The sequence below is a fragment of the Strix uralensis genome, chromosome 6 (assembly GCF_047716275.1).
Source record: "Strix uralensis isolate ZFMK-TIS-50842 chromosome 6, bStrUra1, whole genome shotgun sequence".
NCBI classification, from domain to species: Eukaryota; Metazoa; Chordata; class Aves; order Strigiformes; family Strigidae; genus Strix; species Strix uralensis.
Genome location: NC_133977.1, coordinates 44,435,815 through 44,461,525, shown reverse-complemented (window position 1 = coordinate 44,461,525; position 25,711 = coordinate 44,435,815). Strand labels below are relative to the sequence as shown.

The window sequence follows — 25,711 nt, the reverse complement described above, 5'->3', positions numbered from 1 at the left end:
TCTGCCTATTAAGTATATGAATAAACTTCATAAACTACTTATGCACTTCAGTTCCACAGAACTCCACATTTCCAGAATTTCACTTAAAAATTGCACACTTCATTTTTAAAAGCAACAGATGTAGATAAATGAGTTATGCAACAGCCAAATAAAACCCAAATTAAATTAATACAATACTGATTATTATTTCTAACGTGTTGGGTGGTGCAAGTGAACCACGCATGGACTTGGTCCAATTTCAAGTCACACCTGCAGCAGGTTATAAGTAAATTAAGGATGATTATCCCAAGCCTGTCAAAATTATTCACTCTTTTTATCACTGTTTATACTACAAAAGAACAAAACATGCACTCGCACAATGTAATTGGAGGCCCACAGGTTGAACCCAGCGCTGGCTGAACACTCATTACATTTAGATTGCGCTGTGCTGCAGAATAATTTTCTCAGCTTTATTGCCAAAGCCGGTTCTTGGCAGCCAGCAAGCCCCCGGCTCCCAGCGGAGTGCCACTGAGCAGCATCTTCTCTCAGACCTGAGCCCAGGAGAGTGCGGACACCTCCGGGCTGGGCCACCTCGACGCCCTCGCGGAGCAGCCGGGCGCATCACGGACTGCTTGTGGACTGATGACACCAGCCACACTGCCAAATCCGACGGTTTGTCTTACCTGAGACTAAACCTCGGCTGAAAGAGAGGAACATGACTGAGAATGACACTGCTGATGTTTTAAAAAGTGCCCGTTACTGCTGCTGATGGTACCTGAGCTTTAGGTCTAAAAATCCACTTTGCTGCTCAACTGGCAGTCGGCAGCTCTAATAGTCAAGTATGGGTTTTAATTCATAGATCCTGCCTGAACTGCTGTTTCCATAGAAACTGGGGCCGTGTTGGTAAAAATAAGGTGTTTTAATAACTATTTTATTACTTTCTCATACTTTTATTTCCAGTCTGACAATACTGTACAAAACCTTATTATTTGACACTTGTTAGATGAGTTCTTTCCCAGCTGTAAAACCGTGTTTCACTTTATTTTGTCATAGTTAAAATGGAAACCCTACTGCGGCTTTTATTTTTCACTACAATTGCAAGTTTCAATAGTAAATTACTTTCCTGGATGTATAAAAGCCATTTGCTCGTTTGACTGCTATTCTATCCATAGCTACCTTCAAATCAAACCATTCAAGAGCTTTTAAAAGTCAGCATAGGTACAATTCAATAGAATATTTTTAACAGTGAATTATCTGAATTTTAAAGAGATTTTGGTTCTTGGTGGCACTAGAACCATCAGATTATTAGGAATATCTGTGATACTCAGCTCTAGGCAGCCTTGCTGGAAAACACCACATCAACGAACAACCACAGTTCTTTAAAAAGCAAAATGAAAAAAGCCTTTTCTACTCTATATGTAAGTGATGACGACAAGTTCCCTTCAACTACTGAATTATTTCCAAATATTAGTCACAAGCCTCACTTTCCCAAAATGCCACTCGATTTAAAAAATAAATTTTTAATGAGCATCCCCATTGAGAATAGCAATGCCCCCTTGTGAAAGACTTAGAGGAAATATAACCTGCTCCAAATAAAGAGAAGTAAGATACAGGGATTGCACACAAGCACTTTATTCCTTTCTGCAAAAGCCCTTCACCTTCTCAGCAACTCCTCCATTTGCACCGTGCACTCACTGTTCTACTTTAGCCAGAGGAAATGGTTCGTACCTCACCAAGCGAGTAATAGCGCCGCGGAATCTGGGAGTCAGGATAGATGTTTTCCAAGTACCACGAGAAGGGTTTACACTTCAGGTTTTCTCTTAGTGCTTTTCTGACGGATACATCACCATAGTCCACCTTAACAACACCTGGAATTGTTAGAGAACAGATGATCAAAGCACAGTTTTTGTAAAGCTGCAAAGCATAAATCACAGATCCTTCTCCAGTTGTCATGATTTCCTTTTTATCAATATCCATTTGCTGGAATTATGGTAGAGTGGTACGTGAATACATGTGCAGCTGCTACACCGTCGATCTTTAGAAGGATTAAATAATTAATTTAGCAAATTGAAATGCTTGGAATATTACAGTTTTTCTTTTCAGGTAATTTATCAATCCAGAAAGGCAGGACCACTGAACTCTTTGATTTGTTCATATTCCAAAATAATGAAGAAATCTGTTTACATTTTCACAAACCATTTTTTCCAAAGCATCTTGCTGGTGTTTTCCAGCACTCTCTTCTGAGAGAAACAACCCGGCCGAGGCATGGCTATTTCACTGATGGAATCCATCACCCCTTGGGTGATTTCACCAGAAAGGACACATTCTCCACCCTGAGGAACCCCACTGCTCCCTCCCTCCCACGCCCCACAGGGTCCCGCAGACCTGGGGCTCAGCCCACGGCACACTTCACAGTGTGGTGATCACCCTTGTTACCACTATTCCAAAATTAAATGTCTCCTGGAATAACGCAGGGAAGAGGGAACAAGGTGGCAGGTTTCTGTGGAGACCAACCGGTGGACAGGACCCATCTCCTGAGCCGGACCCACCACCCCTACCCACAGACAAGGCTCGGAGAAGGTGGCACATCATGGCACAGTTCAGTTGTAACCGTCTCTGGTGGCACCGCAAGCCTACACATCAGAGACCAGAGCCAGCAGCATCCTGCTGGCCATCAGGAGTGGTGCGTGGGCCACAAATTGGAAATACAGGCCACAAAGAGAACAAAAATAAGACTCATCATCAAGGAGAGGGAAGATCAGTTAGAAATCCCCCTGTACACTCTATTCTTATTTACATTAAAAGAATATATGGGGCTTTCAAGACTTGTGGTAGCTACTCAAGCAATATCTGTTGATGCTAGAAATATGAACCACGAAAAAAGAAATAGAAGTGGGAGGACACAGACACGGCTGCGGGTCCCAGGCAGAGGAGAGTGAATGAGAGACCAGCGACAGCTGCACATGGGCCATGAAGACGCGCCACAGCGCTCACCACCACAGCACTCCAGCACCGCTGACAGATGAAGTCCAAGATAAAGGGTGACGTAAAATCCACATTGCAAGTGCATCAATAAGGAACTTACAAGTTTTAAAAGTCTTCTTGAAGCCTCTGAGATGCAGCATTCACTCTCCAGCCCATCCACAGAACGCAGGGTCAGGCGCTTGCCCACGCCCGCTCTGGCCAAGGGCCATTTCCCCACCGACGAGCAGTGGTAGAGGCAAGCACTGCTGGGAGCCCACAAAGCACCCCCAGCTCCCCGGCGCACCGCAAGCAGGCTCAGTGCTTGGCCTTCCCCACGGTTCCTTGGGATGAAATCCATCACGTGGAGAAGAAATGTCAGACATACAATTATAGTGCCAAAGAAAGGAAGATTTCATCGTCATTCAGCTGCACCCAGAGCAGTGTGGGCAGCAGGGTGAGGGGGGGGATTCCCCCCTCTGCTCTGCTCTCGTCAGACCCTCCTGCAGTGCTGGGTCCAGCTCTGGGGGCACCAACAGCAGAAGGACACGGACCTGCTCCAGCGGGGCCAGAGGAGGCCACGAAGATGCTCGGGGGGCTGGAGCACCTCCCCTGTGAGGACAGGCTGAGAGAGTTGGGGGTGTTCAACTGGAGAAGAGAAGGATCCGGGGAGACCTTAGAGCGGCCTCCCAGGACTGAAAGGGGCTACAGGAAAGGGGGGAGGGACTCCTGATCAGGGCGGGAGGGATAGGACGAGGGGGAATGGGTTTAAACTGACAGAGGGCAGATTTAGGTTAGATGTAAGGAAGAAATTCTTCCCTGTGAGGGTGGTGAGGCCCTGGCACAGGTTGCCCAGAGAAGTTGTGGCTGCCCCCTCCCTGGAAGGGTTCAAGGCCAGGTTGGACGGGGCTTTGGGCAACCTGGGCTAGTGGAAGGTGTCCCTGCCCATGGCAGGGGGGTGGCACTGGATGGGCTTTGAGGTCCCTTCCAACCCAAACCAGTCTGGGATTCTATGATCTATTCAACTTCTTAACTTTCTATATGAAGAAAGTATAACAGGAAAATACCATCTCCATTTTCTACCCTCTTACCCAGCTGACTTTTGTAGGTGTGCATATGACTTTCAGAGTTTAAAATAATACTGAACCAGTAACCTGCAACATCCTTTCCAATACCGGCACACTCCAGGAAGGGGACAGCTCGGGAAGGAACCGTGCATCACAGAAAGAAACATAAAGGCCAGTCTTAAGGCACTCAGCCAACATGAGTTATTAAGATAACCAAAAACCAAAAGGCATGTTAAATATTCTCCATAGCCCAATTTAATCTAATTCCAGATGAGAGCCATCATCCAAAGAAACGGTGGTAGGCACAGCATTAGTAACTGCCAGCACTCCGCTGAAATAGTTTGAAAGACACTCCCAGATTTATATCTGAAATCCATGCTGCATTTCCATCATCTTCTGCTTTCCATTATTTATGGGATCTTATTTTGAAATTATCATAGAGGTGAAGCTCCAAGGATATCAGCATATTCTGCTTGGAAATCACGCCCTAAAGCACAAGATGATATCAATTTTTAAAGAAATTCAGTACACAACAGTAAAATTATTCATTACTATGAAAAAAAAATTAACTTATTTTGGATAACCACTCATCCCAATCTTTACCATTTACATCTTTGACCAATTAGGTTTATGCATCATTATGTAATTGTAGGATATGATGTAATGCTAGATAATGAACCAAAATGCAGGATACACTACAAATTATTGCTACAGGCTACAATCAAGGCAGGTGCTCCTGGGAAGCACTTTAGCCTGATCACAATGGCTGGGGGTGACCAATGCTTCGTCAGCTCCACATCAGCAAAAACTCCTCAGAAACCAAATCTGCCAAGAAATTAAGTGGCACTTACTCAGGCATTAGGAAAGCATGAAATTTTAAACTTCAGTAAAGAGAAGTATTCAAATAAAACCTTCAATCATAACCCACATAGAGAACTTAAATCATTATAATTTATGGGATGGTGGAAAAGCAAAGACAAAGCAGGTTAAATCCAGGAAAAAGCTGAGCTCACGGCACGGGGGAACACAGGGATGGTATGGGACAGATGTGATGGGCAGGAGCCTTCGTCTGCTCTGCAACTCACAGAGCATCTTCTGGGCTGCTGAGAGCATGTTCAGTAAGGTATTTGGGGAGGTTTTATAAAATTCTTAAAGGACTCAAAGATTTTTAATTTTCTTCCCCAAGAAACAGAGGTAATTTATCAGCTGTTCTGCAATCAAGGAGAATGATCACAGAGTTTTATTTGAGTCTGTTTCCAGAAGAAAAGCATCAAAAGGTCAGTATTACAGTTATTTAATATTTTACTTTTTCAAATGGCAATTTTTCTCTAAGTACAACTCATGCAATCAGTAATTTAACTTATACACCTAGGTGTCTAACCCCTATGCTTCCACTAAGTAGCATTTTATGGGTGTTTCATTGCTTTGTGTCCCTCTCTACCGAGCACAAAAGGACCAAATGGGACGGCCCCAGCAAGTACAAGCTCTAGGACCCAGTCGGGCATGAACAGGATTGTGACACAAGTTTTGCTGCAGAGTATTTGTCATTTGTACTTCCCAATGGCGGAAGACCAAGAACACTGCCTGACTTTGAAAGCTGCTCGAGCAACGTGTGCTACACAGGACTGAGCTGAAAACATCTTTGCTCTCAGAAAAAATATTTTTTTTTAAAAAAAAGTTATGTTTCCAGGCAAGCTTTTACAGCAAGGGGGAGTGGGGGGTCTGTGATTGCTGCCTCTTCCAGAGGAAGAGACGTGCACTACTGCTATTATTTGTGCTACTCAATCCTTATCTACAATTAAAGCTAATCTTCCTCATGGGAAGGCACTGGAAGTGTTAGGAGAAAAGCAGTATCTGTTATTTTGCAATGCGTTGTACTGTGGGGAACTGATGAAGCTGAACATGAAGAAAAAGGATATTAACAGGGTTATAGCCTGAGATCGCAAACAACACAGCCTTCCCCTGCTGCACGCACACGCTTTGATATTCCAGTTACAAACCAAATCAGAAACACTGTCTCTCAATGAAAACACCCCATGGGTTCACCGCACACCTTGTTTCTGTTTTGCTTTACAATTCTTACTGGGATTTCTCCTTCCACGTTTGGTTCAGCCCTGCAATTGCTGGAATAGAAAAAGCAATAAACCATTTTCCACTCAATCTGACTCAACTTAAGACTTGAGTTTTCTGTAATTAAACAAACCCCAGCAAAATAAATTCTAGTTTTCCATTTTAATAAAGCTTAGCAGTAGAGATGGGGGGGGTGTCTTTGGTGGTTTGGCATGCTCACCTTACTGGGGGAAGGTTTATCTTAAGGCTCTTTGGGTCTTGGGATCCCACAAGAGATGCAGAGACCGTAGCCACTGTACTCCCCCAGGTCTCCAACACACTGGTGTCATTCCCCCCTTCAATTCAAGTTGTCTCTTCCCTTTCTCTCCGTTGCTCCTCACCCACGTTGATAATACTCCCCGCTACAACCCTGACAGGTTCTCCCTTCCCGAAGCTCCTCTATTGTATCTATTCCTCCTCTTGCACGAAGCGGGCTGGCTCATTCACATCCCCCGTAGCGATGCCCCTGCTTTGTCTTCAAGCAAGGACCTCATCTGTATAGATCTCCAGTAAGCCTTTATATTCCCTTCTGCTCAATCTAAAACCAAGCCATTATGAATCAATACCTATTTATTGTCACTACTTGCTAAATAATCAACAGGACTCGGAGGAAATATAAAAATAATTAATGATGAACACGTCTGCTTACACTTAAATAAGAAAGCCTCAGTAAACTGTCCTTGGGTGCGCAACAGAAATAAATCATAGAATCATGAAACATTGCAAAAAGCTACAGATAAACGTAGCGTGAAAAAGAATGCATTACAAATATCTCAGGAAAGAAGCAGATTGTTTTAAGAGAGCAGCAGATGTGTTTCAAGTAGAACAGATTACATAGTTGCAGCATTGCATTACGCCCGCGTTTTTCCTAACGGGCATGTCCTGCAAACAAGGGTATTGGTTCAAACCTGGCGAAACGTACCATTTCTGCAGAACAAGACATTAATTCATGATGATAAAAAAAATTCACCTGGAATGAAATACAAGTTGCAGAACTGAGAGTAATTTTCTTTATGTAAGAATAACACTTTGAAAACTTAATCTGAATTAGGCTTCTGCTATCCCTCGCTGCCTTGAAAAGCCTGAGAGAAAACCGTTGTTTCGGTGAACCGTTAACCTGGTGTGTTCAGAGGGAGAGCAACGTGACCGGAGAAGCCAGGCTACGTGCATCTATAGTTCAGCTCTGAAAACTTGCATCACGTTGCTCAGCAGCCAGCTTGGTATCCAAGGTGCCCCCTTCAAATGGGAAAGCTCAGAACCAAGTCAGAGGCCACCAGGACCCTCCAGAGATGGAGATGGTTTAGTTTGATTTTTTTTCCCCATTTCACTACCAAAGGAGGATTCAAAATTGCATTACATGTCACAGGACTGAAGATGGCAAAGCGCTAAATTAAAAATGAGCTTGCAACACCAGGATGCCTCCTGATAGGGCACACGTTACACAGAAGCAATGAAAACACTTGCTAATGATTTTGGAAAAATACTAGTTGCTGTATTAATATGATTCCACCGGTGACTGGGAGGAAGGTTTTGCAGTGCTTTATGAGCTCCTGACAACACAATCTGGAAAATAACACAGATATTGCTGTACGCTTCTAAAATTCAGGGACTTTCATGTTATATCTGTATCAAAACCAGACATATTAACGGTTAATGCATGCATTTCCCACTAAGTCAAAACATTAATTCCTTGACACGACTTATTTATGTTGCCAAAAAACATGCATAACCCATTAAAAAGTAAAAGAAACAAAAAACGTGCTAACTCTAAAAAATCCCAACCAATCCACCACCTACCCTCCCCCCTTTTCCTGAGAAGTTCTTATATCAATTGATGTAAAATTGATTTGAGGTAAAATATAGGTAGTGGCTTCGTAATATAAAATACAGAATGGAATGAAGATCCTGAGCTTCTCGTGGGAAAACGTCAGCTATATGTGCTTGGAAAAAATATGCTTACAATGTCTAACAAAAAATCTTATCACTCCAGAACAGGAGTCAATATTGTCAATATTTCTGCAAATAAAGCATTGCATGATAGTGTGTTGCACTTTTAATGCTTATTCTATGGCAAAAGGTGAAGAGTTTAAATCTTGTTTTACCCTATAAAACATACCAGTAACGGCTGATACTTGCACAGGCATATTTTAGAGAGAAAGTCAGAGGCTAATTAATTCCTACATTGCCAATTTTGTCCAGACACTATAGAAAAAAATACAATTTTACTGAAATAGATATCAATGGGAACACGATTATGGATAAAACTAATCCCACATTACGATGTTTCTCCAGTCCGTATCTCAGGAAAGCTTTTAAGAGAAGGCAGGGTTCAAAAGAAACCTCTGAGTTTAGGTTCAACCATCCAGCACCAAAGAATAAAAATTAAGTAGTAAAATTATTGAGGTACTAGGGAGACTATTGACAGTGAAAACGTTTTTCCTATGAAAACCATAAAACCCTGCTACATTACAGCTCTTCTTTGGTATAAAAAAATACGGAAATTAAGTGTTCCTGGGAAATTTTGTCTTTTTTACTAACATGTAAAAGTAACAGGAGTGAAACCTGCACTACTGGGAGTATAGAAGAGCTAGAGCTGATTTAAGTTGTAAGAGTCTGTATGTAAAAAAAATGTATTTTTGTAGCTGGAAGAATTACTGAACACCTTCATAAAAGTCTATTACGTTCATGTCATTTTCAAAATCAAACATTTGTTTTCTACTGACATTCAGTGTATCAAGACGAGCCAGGTGGGTCAGCCAGGATCTCTATTCTGTAGGTAGCTCAGCTGAGGCTCCTTCTGAACATCCATGCAACCCTACAAATGCAATTGTTTCCAACACAGAGTGATAATTTTAGAGGTAAAACACAAACCCGGCCTCCCTCCCCAATGTATTCAAATATATGTTTTGTATTAGCTGGTATTTCAATATCGGGCACGGTACGCAGCATCCATGAGTGTATTATTGTTCCTGTTCCATTTGTCTTTTGTGTAAAGTAGTAAAGGTTTGGGTTCTACTCTTCCCTATCAGCTGAAAAGCTACATTAAAGTCATGAGAGATTTGTAATATGGCCCACAAGGGATACCTTTAGGAAAAAATAATCTAAGGAGGCCCTGGCTGGCTGGCAACGATCGGCAATGATCTGCCAACCCACTCTTTACACTCCATTTTATTATAAATTTAATAAAATGCTCTTTGTGATTATTGGTGCTATAAATGACACGAAAGATAAACCACAAATTTGATCTGTCTTGATTCATGTATGTTAATTACATGGCAGCACTTCTGTATTTGTTGATCTACAAATGTCATCTTTCTCCTTTAAAAAAACCAAGGACAGACCCAAAAGAGGGGTCACACAAGTCTGAAGCTCCCTTTCGGCTGCAGCTTTAGGTTAGGGCGGTATTAACAAGTCAAGCCCTTTGGAACAGCTACAAGACAATAAAACCCAAATTCTCACATCTCCTCTCACAAGTACCTTTGAACTAAATCAAGCGAGATGACCCCAAAAACAAAGTCAAACAACATGAATTCTCAAGGCAGTTGCAAGTTTTAACAACGCAATATTCAGCTGCACGTCCTGCCCTTTCTTCCTCCAGGCACTCCGTGTGGGAGAGCATCCACGGCGGCTTCTGCCACGAAACCATGGTGGGAAGGAGCCTGGTGCGATGGAAAGCTAGGGCAATCTCTTTTTTAAATCAGAGTTTAGTAATGCCAGACAAATATTTTATATGCCAAGATGAGCCCCAGTAGAGCAGCGCTGCTGGGGCACCCTGTTGCAGGAGTCTCCCGGGCTACTGCTCCTTCGTGGGGAGGAAGAACTGATTCAGATTCAAATCCAAATCATTGTCTTAAATTTTATTTTGCATAAATCACCTTAGCTAACTGTTAGCACACTGTGAAACGTTGACACTTCTCTGGACACATCTGTAAAAGGATCGCTGCTGGCAGACTGACAGCTCCTTGAAAGAAATTTCTGGCTGCTGCTGAGCACCAACACAACCCTCCCACACAGCTTTCCTGAGATCAGCACCTCGAACCGCTGGCTGTAACTGTAATTTTTATTACTTAGAAGGACAAAAAAAAAATTCCAGTAGAGTTAACACCAACCAGAAATGGGATGAGGGTGAATACTTTAAAAAAAATAATTCACAGAATCACAGAATCATCTAGGTTGGAAAAGCCCTTGAAGATCCTCCAGTCCAACCATTAACCTCACACTGACCGTTCTCAACTCCACCAGATCCCTCAGCGCTGGGTCAACCCGACTCTTCAACCCCTCCAGGGATGGGGACTCCACCCCTGCCCTGGGCAGCCCATTCCAACGCCCAACAACCCCTTCCAGAAAGAAATACTTCCTAAGAGCCAGTCTGACCCTGCCCTGGCACAGCTTGAGGACATTCCCTCTTGTCCTGGCGCTTGTTCCTTGGCTCAAGAGACTCATCCCCCCTCTCTGCACCCTCCTGTCAGGGAGTTGTAGAGGGCCATGAGGTCTCCCCTCAGCCTCCTCTTCTCCAGACTAAACCCCCCCAGTTCCCTCAGCCGCTCCCCATCAGACCTGTGCTCCAGACCCTGCACCAGCTCTGTTGCCCTTCTCTGGACACGCTCGAGTCATTCAATGGCCTTTTTGGAGTGAGGGGTCCAAAACTGAACCCACTAATCGAGGTGCGGCCTCACCAGTGCCGAGTACAGGGGCAGGATCACTTCCCTGTCCCTGCTGGCCACACTATTTCTGATGCAAGCCAGGATGCCATTGGCCTTCTTGGCCACCTGGGCACACTGCTGGCTCATGTTCAGCCGGCTGTCAATCAACACCCCCATGTCCCTCTCTGACTGGCAGCTCTCCAGCCACTCCTCCCCAAGCCTGTAGCACTGCTGGGGGTTGTTGTGGCCCAAGTGCAGCACTCAGCATTCGGCCTTATTGAAACTCCTGCAGTTGGCCTCAGCCCATCGCTCCAGCCTGTCCAGGTCTCTCTGCAGAGCCTCCCTACCCTTGAGCAGATCAACACTCCCACCCAACTTGGTGTCATCTGCAAACTTACTGAGGGTGCACTCGATCCCCTTGTCTAGATCATCAATAAAGATGTTAAACAGGAGTGGCCCCAAAACCGAGCCCTGGGGGACACCACTCGTGACCAGCTGCCAACCAGATTTAACTCCGTTCACCACAACTCTTTGGGCCCGGCCATCCAGCCAGTTTTTTACCCAGCAAAGTGTGTGCCCATCCAAGCTGCGAGTAGTCAGTTTCGCCAGGAGAATGCTGTGGGAAACGGTGTCAAAAATTCATTCAACTACTCACTCTTGTTCCTTTTCAGCATTAGTCACATAGTATTTTGGGCAATTCTTGACCATTAAGTGGTGTTTGAAGAGCATTATTCATCTTTAGATTGTTACCTTTGATTAATTACACTGGCTGGGTGAACCTAACCAGCCAGCCAAAGACTGAGAGCTGAACACCAGCACTGTAAATGCACTTATTTTCCAAAAACCCATTCAGGACACACTTCAGAGCTTTTGCTTCTACAAGCATTGCGGGCAGTAAACTCATTTATGGGAGAGCTGCAGCACGTGGACCCGTGAGAGGTGGCTCGGATCACCCGGCGGAGCAGGGACGGGGTGGACGGGGACAGCACGACCTCCCTGGTCCCACCAGGAGCTCCCCACCCCATCCTCACATCCCCTCTCCTGCCACAGCCACAGCATCCCCCTCTGCAGAACACAGGCACCCAGGCTCCAAAATAGCCCCCAGTTTGGGCACGGCTCTCCTCTCAGACACCTCCTCACCTGCTTGTGCGAAAAACGTCTCTGCGAATATACAGACACATAAAAAAATCACATTTTTTACTTGAAAAGTTAAGAACAGTGACTAACACTATAAAGATAAGTATCTTGCAGCAAAACTGCTTTTATGCAATACTTTTGGGGTTTTTTTCAGAGAAGCTCAATAAGCAAGGACTATTAAAATGATTCAGGTTTTCAATATTAGTGCTTTAAATATAAGCAGAGAAGGAAGAGAAGAATTTTGGGGGGGTTTTTTGCTTCAGGAAGCAATAGCTCAGCTGCTCCTGCACTGCTGCTCTTCCTCACGGTATCACAGTAAGGCCAGTCTGAGCAGACTCTTACACACGTGGAGCCAAAGCACATTTCTGGCGCTTAAGAGCCTACACGAACGTGTTCCCATTTGTCTGGGGCAGAACTGATGCCTCGCCTGAGACTGACCAGCAGGAATCTCATCCCTCCTTCGTGATACATTCAGCCCGACAGCTGAATTGGGTTGAGCAAGGAACCAAGACAGGCCCTTTGGTAACTATGATGCCGAAAAAGCTGTATGAAATTTTGTACTTGTGCTTTTTTTTTTTTCCTTTGTTCCCCCCTTTTTTTTCCCTTTTCATATTTTCTAATTTTTTGAATTTTTGCATTTTTTTTCCCTTTTGTATCCCCAGCACACACGTTTCCCACCCGCAACAGACTACGGAGGAGCAGTCCAATTCAGCAGTGCAGTGCTTTGCTCCGGTGGCAAATCCTGCCTGCTCTGGGCCAGCACTTTCCTACCTGGCTGGGTGCAGAGCTCTGCTGTCCCACAGCTGCACCGGGGCGGCCATGCGCATTTCACCGCCACACGTTAAAACCAACTTATTTTGGAATTAGTGCGCTTGCAGCTCTGGCAGTCCTCCGGCACTAAAATGCTAAATAGGTAAGGGAAGAGTGAAAATGTTTATCAAGAGCTCGTATTTCTTAAATTGATACAGTCATTATCAACCTAATTATATAATTACACTTGAAAGGAGGATTGCGCATCGTCTGCTGAGTAAATCGAAGTAAAACACAAGCACTTGTCTTGTAATCCCAAATTAAAACTATAAAGCACTATATTTAAAATCTCAATAATGCTTTAAAGAAAGTGCTCGAAAAATAAGTAACTTTGCATTTTAGCCTTGCTTTAATAGACTAGGTAGGACACGGGAATTGAATGCTAACTGATTATTAAGAAGATAAAGTGGTTCAGCAAAGCACTAAGTGTACAGAGAAACGGAACTATCATGTGCATTATCTTTTTCAGCTGACTGTGCAAACACAGGCCTATTCTGAGCACGTCGCTATTTCCATTCAATGATTAGATACAGTATTTTAATGCATAAATTGACATAACAGCCTGCATTTAGGCAGGCTGAGTGGAATGAGATATGCTGGAACAACTTGAAAAAGAGGTGAACGAGGCTGTTAGGAAGAGTGTGCTGGGTGACGGGAACAGCCCGAGAAGGTACATACGTGCAAATCCATCTGGGCATACAAATATGTGCTTACGTGTGCTGGAAACAATATAACAAGATGCATGTTTTTGCATATGAGAAGATGATGTTGGTATAATAATAACGAACTAACTGGAGCGTAATCCCGCACAGTAGATTTACATCAATTCCACCGGCAATTTTACGAAAATATCAGAAAGCTGACTGCTAAATATACTAACAGAGATGAGTTGTTATTAAGCTATTATTTTTTCTTATTAGAGATGCCACTAAAAGACCGATATGGGGGGAAGGAGAGAGAATTGCTGAGAGCAAATGCACGTGCAGCACTTGGCTCCACAGCTTGGCCTGGCACTGGGCACATTTCACCTCACCAGGATGAGGTTGGCCACCCCCTTTCGCGTCCTTTTGCCTTCCCACGGAGTCGGAAAGAACACCTTCTGCAGTCAGAAAATGGTGAGGATTTGTACTGATTTCAGAGGAACGTCTCCTCTGTCAGCTCAATTCCCCGGCACCATTTTAACCTTTTCATAAACGAGACGGGCTTCAGAGCACCACTGACACCAACTGTAACACAGGCAATGCGCGGCAGCTCCTCCGTGTTTCAGAACAAATTCGTGTATTTCTGTTCTTTTCTAAGAAAGGGACTTCCTTTAATCCCCTTTGAAGTGTATCCAGCATTTCTGAGATTTCTTTAAACTCTCCTGAATTATTTGGCTCTTATGGTTTCAGGCTGTAATCAGACTCTTAGTCAGGCTCCTGCCAAGAAAAATTCAAAACTCCTTGTCAAATGCAATATTTATACTAAACCAAAAAGGTAAGCATTCCTCACTACAACCATATTTTGTGATCATCTTCTCAGCTTTCAAACCCATCCCAGCCTCAGCAGAGCTGTGACAACCCCGGGGCTGCTCTCCAGGCAGAGAGCAAAGCCACTCCTCGCTCCCAACCACACAGTGAAAATACAGCTGCATTATTTCCCCTCACACCAATGCAAATGCTCTACAAATAGAGTATTTTTTTCACAAGAATTGTTCCTCCTCCTCTCACCTCATGACAAATTAAGCCTATTTTTCAACTCAAAATATTCTGCACAGAATTTAATCTGTATGGTTTTCCCTTTTTTTTTTTTTAAAAAAAAAAAAAATCTAGGTTGGCTAAATTAAAAATTCTGGTTCCTAACTCATCTGAGCGCATGGCAAGAACAAACAGGCAACACACGGGCTGGCCAAATTCAAGGGTAGCAGAAATAAAAGATTTCACTCTTATCCACACGCAGCTTCTACAAAGATAAAGGAAGGCAGCAGCTTTAAACATGTCTAAGACCACAAAAAATTTCAGATGGCTCTTCTTCTGCAGAGTTATATTTTTACAAGCAGACAGCCTCACGAAAGCAATTCATAACTCAACTGAATGAGACTTTTACCTTGAAATATAATTACTAGGTGTGCACCCTAATTATGCTGAGGGATGTTTAACACAACGTCACTGTGAACGACTATTGGTTCCTCTTTCTCTTAGGACATCATCTAAGAAATCAAATTAATCAGGTCTCAGAGGAGAACTGGGTAGATGACTGTGTGCTGATAGATAATAGCTTCAGAGACCTAATTACTAAAATGCAACTTTCTTTGTTCTCTAACAGAAATATCTAGAGATCTGTATTTTTCAGATTAATAAACTAAGAGAAATGCATGCCAGACAAAAGGATAAAAAAAGCACTTGAAGAATATTGGGAACAATTTCTGCCATTTAGAAATGACCCATTAAAAAAAAAAATCTACTATTTCCTTTTTGAGAAGATATTTTTAGTTAAAATGTTATGAACTCTACTTTCTAAAACCCCTAAGTACCCTTCTCCTCCATTCGCTTCTTCATCCTGGGGAACATCATCATCACATTTTAATCATCAATTGATATAGTATATTCATAAATAACTTCAAAAAAGATCAGAAAATAAAAAGGAGACCTATACTGAAATTTTTTCCAGTGACTGAAACAGGAACAGACATTAAGTTTTGAATTCCACAAATCCTGTCCTGCCAACATCACTGTTACTGACCTAATTCCGCCCTTCTACTTCAATAAAATTATGTTCATAGGTTCTCTATTTGAATTTTGTGCAAATTTGCAGACGCGTAACTGTGCAAAGAAAAGGGAGTACATTTAGAAGCACTAAATTTCTGCTGATTTGTGCTCATTTCAGAAGCGAGTATCAGCTCTGTTCGCAGAAAGACAAGTAATAACAATAAATAGAAAAAGCGTATTGGCATTTCACCCTCACTTTTCTATTAAAAAGAAATGGTTTCATTAAAAATTGTCGTGACAGAAACTGCATCATTTTATCCTGCATTGGCTCTGCTGTTGTACCTGTAACTAACAGCCGCAGGGAAATGCCCTGGAGACCATTAAGTGGCTCCCCTGCCCGCAGCGCTGCGGCTCAGGGCAGCTCCTCTGCCCGCCGAAAGCTCTCGGGGGTCGTTTGCCGTCGCGGGGCGAAGGCATGTGACTGACCCGGAATAATCCACCCGGAACGTACAGAGCCACTGAAACGGGGTGGGAACGAGGTTGCCTTCCTCCCCTCCCCACGTACCAGCACTCACATGTACTAAACGCTGGCAGGATAAGCCCCTTTTGCTTCATCGAATTGATGTCTTATTTTCATCCCCAGTAGCCAAAGGCACGCTCAGACCTGGGCTCCCTGGGGGTGCAGAGGGAATGTGTCCCCCGTCCCCTCCCCGTACAAGCTGAAATGCTGCAGCGCTTTTTAAATTGCCTCATACCTTCCCACCTTTTCGGATGAAAACTGCAGTTTTAGAGCCACCTTGGCATCGCAGTGGTATAAAGGAAAGCACAAAAGGACCCCTGTGCCAATCCCATGGAAATTTCAACAGGGTAATTGATAGAGAAATGTCCTCCCTGGGTGGAAGGAGGGAAAGGATGCCCCTGCTAGCGGCTGTTCCTTCCCAAAGGAAGTGGAAAGTGGTATTTGTAATGCGTGGTATCCCACTGGATGTCAGGCTGCTGAAAAATGCTTTGTTAAAGACAGCCTGGCATTTACATCTGCGCTTGGAAGCCTCAGTTAAAGTGGCCTACGGCAAGAATTGGTCTTTTCAATGGGAAAAGGGATGTCTTCTCACTGCAGAAACCAGCTGAAGAAACGCAGCCTAATATTGGACATCCAAGTTAAAAAAATATCGCTGACAAAATCCTCCCTCACTGCTCACTGAAAGCTAGGGAATTGCAAAGGTAGCTGCAAAACTGACTATCCAAAGCCAATTCAGAAGCTCCTCTCTAATACAACAGGAAATAACCTGTCATTCCTGTCCAAGGTACAAGTGCTAATGAGGACACTTCAGAAGGCGCGCTCATTTGACCTCTGCACGGCAGGTGCTCTTCTAGACAGAGCAACAGTGGCTTCTGCCATCAAAGGTATCTGCACATTTCCAAACGTCCTAATTGGGCATCTTCTACCCAGCTGGGCACTGGCCAGTTCAGAAGATGACACATCAGTATTCACCACTCCTCAAAGCTGGAGAGCATCTGTCTGTCCATCCGTCCGTCCATCCATCCACCCACCCAACCTTCCTTCCTTCCATCCACCCACCCAACCTTCCTTCCTTCCTGCCACCCACCCACCCAACCATCCACCCAACCATCCATCCATCCATCCACCCAACCATCCATCCACTCAATCATCCATCCATCCACCCAACCATCCATCCATCCACCCATCCATCCATCCATCCACCCACCCACCCATGCACCCATCCATCACCTTGACAGAAGATGCCCACACCAAGTAACACCCACGGACAGCTCCAGGCTGGAACCAGCAGCAGAAAGGATTAAGGTCCTGACTTAAATCATCCACCACACTCCTCACACCCCCTCTCAAACTTAATTCTGGTATTTAAAATCCTTAGGCTGGCAGAGGTGTGACTGCATTGCTCCATTTACACAGCATTCTGCGATGCCTGCGCTGCAGTAGATGGAAAGAGGTATTTCTCGCTGCTGCTTTTCTGAGGCTTATTTTCTTTTAACTGGGTGGTTCCAAACTACTTTATTGCACTGGAGGTCTGCCACGTCAAATCGGTGAAGGAGCAGAGCAGGGAAAGTCCGTAGTGAGGGTGTTGCTCCAGCTCTTGCAGATGTGCTGGAGGAACAGTCAAGTTGGTCAAAGGTGGACTTAAATCAGATATATTTTTCCATGGCCTTTTTATTTTACTTTCTACATCTGAACTTAACCTATTGCTCATCACTAAGTTCCTCACTCCCACAACTCAGAGTATCTCAGTAGAAATTCTGTGGAAAAATGGATTTAAAAAAATAAATCAAGCCCTATAGGGAGTCCTGCTGCAACCACAGGGACCCTTGCTTAGATGATCCCCAAAACAAAAAAAAGCAATGGAAGAGAGAAAGAGAGAGAGAAAAAAACAAGTTCTGATTGAGGATTTGGGGTGCTGCATTTAGGAACTTGAAAACAAGAACATAACCAATCTGGAAGTGGTTTTTAACTGAAATATTAACACATTTTAGAAACGTACAGAGCAGCAATTTCATCTGACACTCTTTGAAATGGGAATTTTTAAATTATTCTACCACGTATATCAGTATTCTAGTCACCTGTAAATGCATTTTGCTAATATCTCATTTAAAATGTATTGTATTTTAAATAACCCTTAGTGTGGTACTTTTAGAGCTTCAGCTCACCCAAATGCTTTAAAGCAACTGACTCCTCATCAGCCTAGAAAAACCTGCTGTCAAGGCAGACCAGGAGAGCACCACGATGTGCTCACCACATACGCTACGTGGGGAATATACACTGCTAATACTTGCCTGCCTCACACTCGCAGAAAAATGTACACTATCAGGGTAAATTGTTAGAAATGTATTTAGTTCAACAAAAATTCCATGGGAACTTGGTATTATGAGACTGCCCACAAAAAAGAACTTAATAAGGGAGAACTGAATTAAAGAATAGCTAATCCCATGTGATATATTTATGGTCTGAACTTGACTGCATCTTAACACGGGTTTTGAATTCACTTTTATGCCATATTAGACATTCATTTGTCAGCGTTATGGGGGTTTTTTCCATTTTTTTCCCTTCCTCTTGCAGGAGAACAGAAACCAATTACATTAGAAACAGTCAGTCAAATTTTCTGTCACGCACCCAATTCCTTCACCTTTAATTGGGTAGATATAATTACCAATTATAAAGGGACACAATCTTGTCTACCTCACACAAAGCTCAATTTCCATATTTAAGAGGACCCTCTCGATGTGGTTGTTTTTCCATCATGGTATGTTGATCCTCTGCGTTTTGTTAAGTCCAGTACAAGTGAAATCCACAGTGCACTTCCAGCAGGCGTGGCAGATAATGTCCTTATAGTCACATAATGTCCCTACAGTCACATAACTATGTCCCTAGAGTTACATAATGTCTGTACAGTCACGTAATGATGTCCCTACAGTTACATAATGTCTGTACAGTCACGTAATGATGTCCCTACAGTCACATAATGTCTGTACAGTCACCTAACAATGTCCCTACAGTCACCCAACGATGTCCCTACAGTCACCCAACGATGTCCCTACAGTCACCTAACGATGTCCCTACAGTCACATGTCTGTACAGTCACGTAATGATGTCCCTACAGTCACATAATGTCTGTACAGTCACCTAACAATGTCCCTACAGTCACCTAACAATGTCCCTACAGTCACCCAACGATGTCCCTACAGTCACCTAACAATGTCCCTACAGTCACCCAACGATGTCCCTACAGTCACCTAACGATGTCCCTACAGTCACATGTCTGTACAGTCACCTAATGATGTCCCTACAGTCACATAATGTCCTTACAGGCACCTAATGATGTCCCTACAGTCACGTAATGATGTCCCTACAGTCACATAACAATGTCCCTACAGCCACATAATGTCTGTACAGTCACATAACATCCATACAGTCACATAACGATATCCCTACAGCCACATAACATCTGAACAGCCACATAATGATGTCCCTACAGTCACATAATGTCTGTACAGTCACATAATGATGTCCCTACAGTCACATAACGTCCGCACAGTCAGCACAGCGAATGAGGACAAACACCAGCAGCATTCACAGCAGTGTGGTTCCTCCAGACTGAGGCAGCAGCTCATCCTCGCAGTGACTCAGAAGAAACACCAGCAGCAGAGGACAAACAGGACCTGAGGATACCGACGGCTTCTGGAGACCCTGCTCTGGCCCCCGGACAAAACACGGGCTGGAGGGGATGGTGGTTCCCCTCCCTGGCTAGTTTGGCTCTTGGTACCAGTCCTGAAGTCAGGAACTTTGTCTTCTTCCACTGTTTCAGCCCTCCTACCAGACCAAGAAGCCCCTCCTCAGGCACTGTCCCCTGGAGAGAACAGACTTGCTTTTCCTCGAGGAGAGCAGCCGTTCCTCCCCTCGCTGTTCCACTCTCAGCCCTGCTGCCGGAGCACCATGAGAAGAGGCGTCTCACAAGGTATTTCAAAAGGACAGAGGAGATCTGCCTGCACCCCTCTCCCTTACAATGCGATGGCCCTTCCTCCAAGCTGGGGGCAGGGCGCTACAAGTGCTTCCCAGAATCACTCGGCGCCAACCCAGACCTCTGACTGATGGGGATCATCACCCTGTTGACATTTTTTTTAAGATTTGTTTCATGCTTGCATCTTTTGGTTATATAGACATTTATACACACTTCTATTTAGTGTATATCTAAGGTATAGATATAGAACTCTTTTTTACACCATTAACAGGACCCTTAAGATATGCACAGACTTCTTTTTTTAATAGTGCTTTCAATTTTTTGGCTTGCTAAGGGTTTTCCAGGACAGACTCAGAATATTTTATGAGCACATACTGTGACGGCCACAGGACGCGTACGATAACCCATGCAGAAATCAAGAGTTTTCCGACTTCACAGCCCATGATTACATGTTGGCACCTGATAGTGACTGAGATGTCCCCAACCCCTGGAAAAAAATCAAAGCACCAAAACAGCTTGTGGAAACAAGCAGGTTTGCAGCCGGAACGAGCTGAGGTCTAATAACAGTAAATTGCGCTGGAGATGAAACACAAAACTCATATGGATAATGATACGGTCTGGGGTTTACTTCTTGGTGATAGTGGAAATTTAAACTGATTCTGTTGCTACAGAATTTAAATTGGAAGGCAGCTTAAAGATGGAAGAATGGGAAGATTATGCCAGAGCACACAATAAACAGTAACAATAGCTTACCATAGTCTACGGCTACTCTCTACCACAAACATTTTAAGTAGTAACTTACAAATACTATGAAAAATAACTGACTTTCATACGTGAGACATTGTATATTCTGGATTTTGAACCGAAGCCATATATTTTTGTATATACATTTGTAAAACATATATACATTTGTAAAATGTATAATTTTGAGGTATCAGTAAAACTGTTCGGAGTAAAAAAAACCCACCCAAAATAGTTTTCCATTTTATATGCAAATCTTTAAAAGAAAAATAGCAATATAAAATATATTAACTTAATTTTTCCATTTATTTCAACCAAATCAAATTAAAGAAAACTGGTGGTCCTGACTTATAGAAAGAAAAGGCTTAGCTCAAAACGCCTGCTTTAAGAGGTTGGCTGTGACCAAAGGACTACTTGAAACACAGGTGCAAAACAGTCTTTCCTAGAGCGCCAGCACGGAAGGTACATACTCTTCTTTTCCTGAGCATGGCTTAAAGTTTTTGATTCTTGTGTTTGTTCAGGGGAAAAAAAGTAAGTTTTGTTTAAAACTCTAAATTTCATAAAAATTGAGTTGTCTCCAAGTTTAACTTTTCAAGTGAACAGGTAAATTTTAAATGATGAAAATAAGAACAAGGAAACTGCTGTATAAGTTGAAGGTTGCTATATTATTCAAAAGACCAAGATTTATTTAAGAGTTAGTTGCATGATGTAAACTGATACTTAAATAAAGAGAAAAAAAAAGTCAAACTAGAAGGTGACAGCACCTCACGTGCACACGCTGACTGTCCATACAGCCCATGGCGACGGCCCTGGCCAGCCCAGGCAGCCCCACGGGCCGGCAGCTCTGCCCCGAGCTGCACAGGACATGGCCTTTGGAGAGGGACACCGCCGAGAACAGCACGGAGACCACCGAAACCCCCACGTCCCACTCCATTTTTAAGGTATCTGCTCCATTAGGCTCACTCATATGGAGGCCATCATCACCTTTAGATAAAAACATCTCCAGCTTGAACACAACGACGTTAGGTTATTTCAACAAAATATTTACCCACAAGCTTAACAACTGCTGTAAGATCAAATAGGAATATGGGTTTTCTCTCATACAATTGTGTGATATATGTGATTACATTGTACATAATTTCCATGCGTTACGTGTGCTACACTGAAAGATAAATTAAAATCACCAATATAAAGGAAGAGAAATGTGTATGTTTAAAAGACAGTGTTTCTCCCGAGGACCGATGCTTGGCAGTGGTGAGGCGGAAGGACGTGGTGAAGACACGTGGTGGCGGGGCGGCCTGTGCCCCGAAGGGCTCCGGCTGTCCACCAGCAGCCCAGAGCACCTCTGCTGTCCCTCCCATTGACACCTTCTGAAGGGACCTTCAGGGATCGTAACGATAATCCAGCCAAATTCATATACACATCATAATATGATCAGAAAATAATCTCCTACCTGGGGATATTATATAGAAGAAATCCTTGAACTCATCCATCCAGACCTCTGCCAGCCTCCTGTTGTTCTTGTTGATGACGTGTCCTGTGCCACCAGGGAAGGTGTAAGGTGTTGCCTTTCGGAACACGTGGCCAACGTGCGAGCAGGTGACAATCTCAAGCGAGCCACCACACTGCCAAATCTGGAATTAAAATAAGCATAAAACGTTGAATAAAACAAATACAAGACACGCTGAGTTTATAGCAGGAGGGACTCTGAGAGACAGGTTAGCAGCTGCCTCCTCATTTATTTCCCCAGGTCACAATTCAACAGGGAATTTTAAGCAAAAGTTTAAGGGAAACAGGCAGGGGCACAACTTGTGATGGCAATGAAAGTGCACGGACTTGCACTGCAACGTGAAAGCTTGTGTGAATGGATCACCTGGTTCTGTGTCCTTACACACAAACCAGGGTCTTGGAAAATGTCATCCTAGAGTGGATAAAGTGTCAGGTAGGGATGTCACCTCTGCCTTGAAAAATCAGATTTTTGAATACACAGATGAAAAAAAAAAAGGATTTTAAAGAAACAGGGAAGAGATTTTTTAATGTATATAAACATATATACATGTATATATTTTTCAAAGCACAGTCATGGTCATGGCACAACAGACCTGGGTTACTATCACAGACAGCAACAGGAAGCAGCAAGCACAGGCACTCTGAACATCACAGAACCACAGAAGTGAAGCACTGATGCAAAACTTATGTTCTCTGGTCCATATGCTGGTGAGTACCATGTTCAACTCCAAAAAAAAAAAAAAAAAAAAAAGAGAGAGAAAGAAGTTCTAGACAAAGAAGAGAATTTGATGAACTGCTGCTAGATGCAAACTGTCCTTTTCCGCTATGGGAGCCAAATCTATACTCTGAGTGAGCTCAGTGCCCTCAATATGACTGCACAAGTATAAAAAAAAAAAAAAAAAAAAAAAAAATCACATAATCCTGGACTTTAATACCCCATTGTTAAATGAAGTAGCATATTTTCCTCCTGTCAGATCACTAGAGCCTTGGTACGATAAGCATCAGTTTGTGTATGAACCGCGGTCCTGCAATCTCCCATCTTTCTAGGCTCTGAAAAGACCTAGAGGAGAAACTAAAGAAGGTTGAAGGTCCGAGCTTGCAGAACTGGAGGCAGAACAGAGGCAGGCACACGAACAGTGGGCGAACAAAGATTTCCATTGGATGCTTACAGGGTTACAAAGCTTTGCTGTTCTGCCAGACGAGATCGACTCCTCGGGATTCATTAAGGTTCACTGACATTTTTGGCATCAGCAAAGGCACCACCAACTGCCCAGTTTCTTATTTAGGCTTGTCCCACCCTTTAGTCTCCTCCTAAGCAGCCAGCAGGACTAAAATTCCCAATACCTCCCGGTAATAAAACACAGAGTTTAAGAACCGTTGAGTGTTTTAAACAGGAACGCTGGTACAGTCTTGTAATTAGAGCTCCTCCACACAGGCTGAGTTACCATAGTAACTTAATGCAGATTTTATTTAATTAGGGCTAAACCCTTTTATATAATTTCATTAGTATGCTAAGTGATGTACTCTGCTGGGATAAGCAATGACAACATCAAAATATTCTTGTGTTTAACATCTTGTGTTTTGCAGCTCAATAACAACTAGTCAGCTCAGGTGAAACTTCGAGCTGACGGATGCCAAGCAACACGCGGCCGTACCAAAAAGGGAGCATGCATTAAAACCAAAATATACACTACTAAGGTGTTTACAAAGCACTTGGGAGTAACTCACTGGGCAGGGCAGTAATGAGCACATGTGATCTGAGGTGTGCTTTAACCCACGGCCTCTGCCTAAGGACCAGCATTCCCCCCCCCCCAGGTTGCTCCTGCTCTCCCCCTCCGACTCCTCTCCCTGGCAGGAAATTCCTCCCACACTACCATTTTTTTAAAAATGTGTGTGCCTGTACGTTTCTTAAAGCACATTTTTGGCTGTCCTTGGCACAATCTGCTAGCTCTTACAGTTGTCATAGGAATGCAGATGAACCTGCACCCTGCTCGGAAGAAAAGGACTTTTATCTTTTCAGTATTATTGAAAAAAACCCAAACAAACCAACCTTCCTGAATATTCCCTGGTAAAAAGCCTACTTTCCAGAAGTTCCTATAATGGTTAAGGACTGTGGGATCCCAGAGATCTGGTCATGACACAGACAAGACACGCTATGGCAACACCTTTGATCACTCTTCATCGCCACCTCAGCGAACCCCAGAACTGCCCTGGCACCCCACTGCCGGGCAGCTCCGTGCTGACCCCTCGCAGCTCAGGCACCCAACACCCACCAGCAGCTTTTACTGACACAGCTGACTGCTCCAAGAATTTCGGGGAGAAATTGCCATTAAATTTTATTGCAGCCTTTTTCATTTTAATATTCATTCTACTTTTTTAATCCAGCAAAATTTCCAACCATAGAATTCACTTGATCCCGCACCTTGCAAAACAGACAGTTCCAGTAAACTCTACCTTTCCTCCAACACGTCCAGATTTTTTTGCACATGGCAAGTATTTCACGATTATTGCTTTACTACAGTCCTTCCAGTCACCTTAGTTCTCTCTCCCCAGAAAAAGAAGAACAAATGGAGCCGGTGTCTCACCCCAGCCTGCCCCATCGAGACTTAAACCTGCCCTTGGCAAACCTCCGCAATCCGCAGCAGAATTCCCATTTACTGACCTCCCACCCCTTGTAACAGGCAAGAAGGGCCCCGACGGCGACTAAACGCACCAAGGGACTAAAGACGGCCAGATTGCAAATAGTCTGGTACAAGACTGATGTATCTCATTTAAAAAAAATAAATTTAACTTTGATTTTCACACTGAATTATTCATAAACCAGTTATTGTCACATAGTAATTTTTAAGGTTGTAGGTGTCTTCCTTCCCTTCTCCTCTGAAGTTTAACCCTTCTCCTTCCACCTGAATGAATTTCCCCAGATCAGATATTCTTCCAATCATGGTACTTCAAGTCCCTCTCTGCATCTTCCAACCCAGCACGTTCCATGAATTTATTCCCCACCTTTTGTGAAAAAGTTATTTAGTGAAAAAAACCAACATCCAGCTGCAACCTCACAGTTAAAAACTCTAACGGTGCCCTGGCCCCAGCCTGACAGCTCGTCTTTCAGCACTACCTGTTTTCCCACCCACCAGTTCACACCGATCTCCCTCTTCTCCTGACTCGAGAGAATTTCCCAAGTGCCCCTTGTTGAGAGGTTTCGGTGAAGAACAGATCCAGCAGATCTGTCACATTTCCATGGTCTGGAAAATCCAAATCCAGCGTGTTATAATTTACCTTCTGTAAAGCCATGCGAGACTAACCCATTTTCTATTTATCTTTGGCTTAGAAATATTAATTCATTCAGAATTTGTGGCAAGACACTGCACGCCATGGAATTAAACCTAAGGCCTGTATTTGCCCACATAATTTATCCCTTTTTAAACATAGGCATTAATTATTTAGAACTACGCTTGATTTCACAGACATTTTACAACCATTCCTATTACTGTGTAAAACGCGAGCATTAAACTCCATCTGATCTCTGCGCAGCCCACTGTCAGGATGTTCTCCCCTTCCATCATTTCTGAACACCG

At 43.5% G+C, this 25,711-nt stretch overlaps 1 protein-coding gene across 3 annotated transcripts in view; it reads right to left on the bottom strand.

Annotated features, from left to right (window-relative positions):
- Positions 1 to 25,711, bottom strand: part of GALNT13 (polypeptide N-acetylgalactosaminyltransferase 13) — a 152,101-nt gene that overhangs the window by 32,545 nt on the left and 93,845 nt on the right. For all 3 annotated transcript variants that reach the window (XM_074873882.1, XM_074873883.1, XM_074873884.1), the window contains exons 9-10: positions 22,081 to 22,261; positions 1,708 to 1,847 (exon numbers count right to left, since the gene is read on the bottom strand). In XM_074873882.1, the coding sequence (XP_074729983.1) occupies positions 1,708 to 1,847; positions 22,081 to 22,261 (321 nt within the window). The remainder of the gene's footprint in view (positions 1 to 1,707; positions 1,848 to 22,080; positions 22,262 to 25,711) is intronic.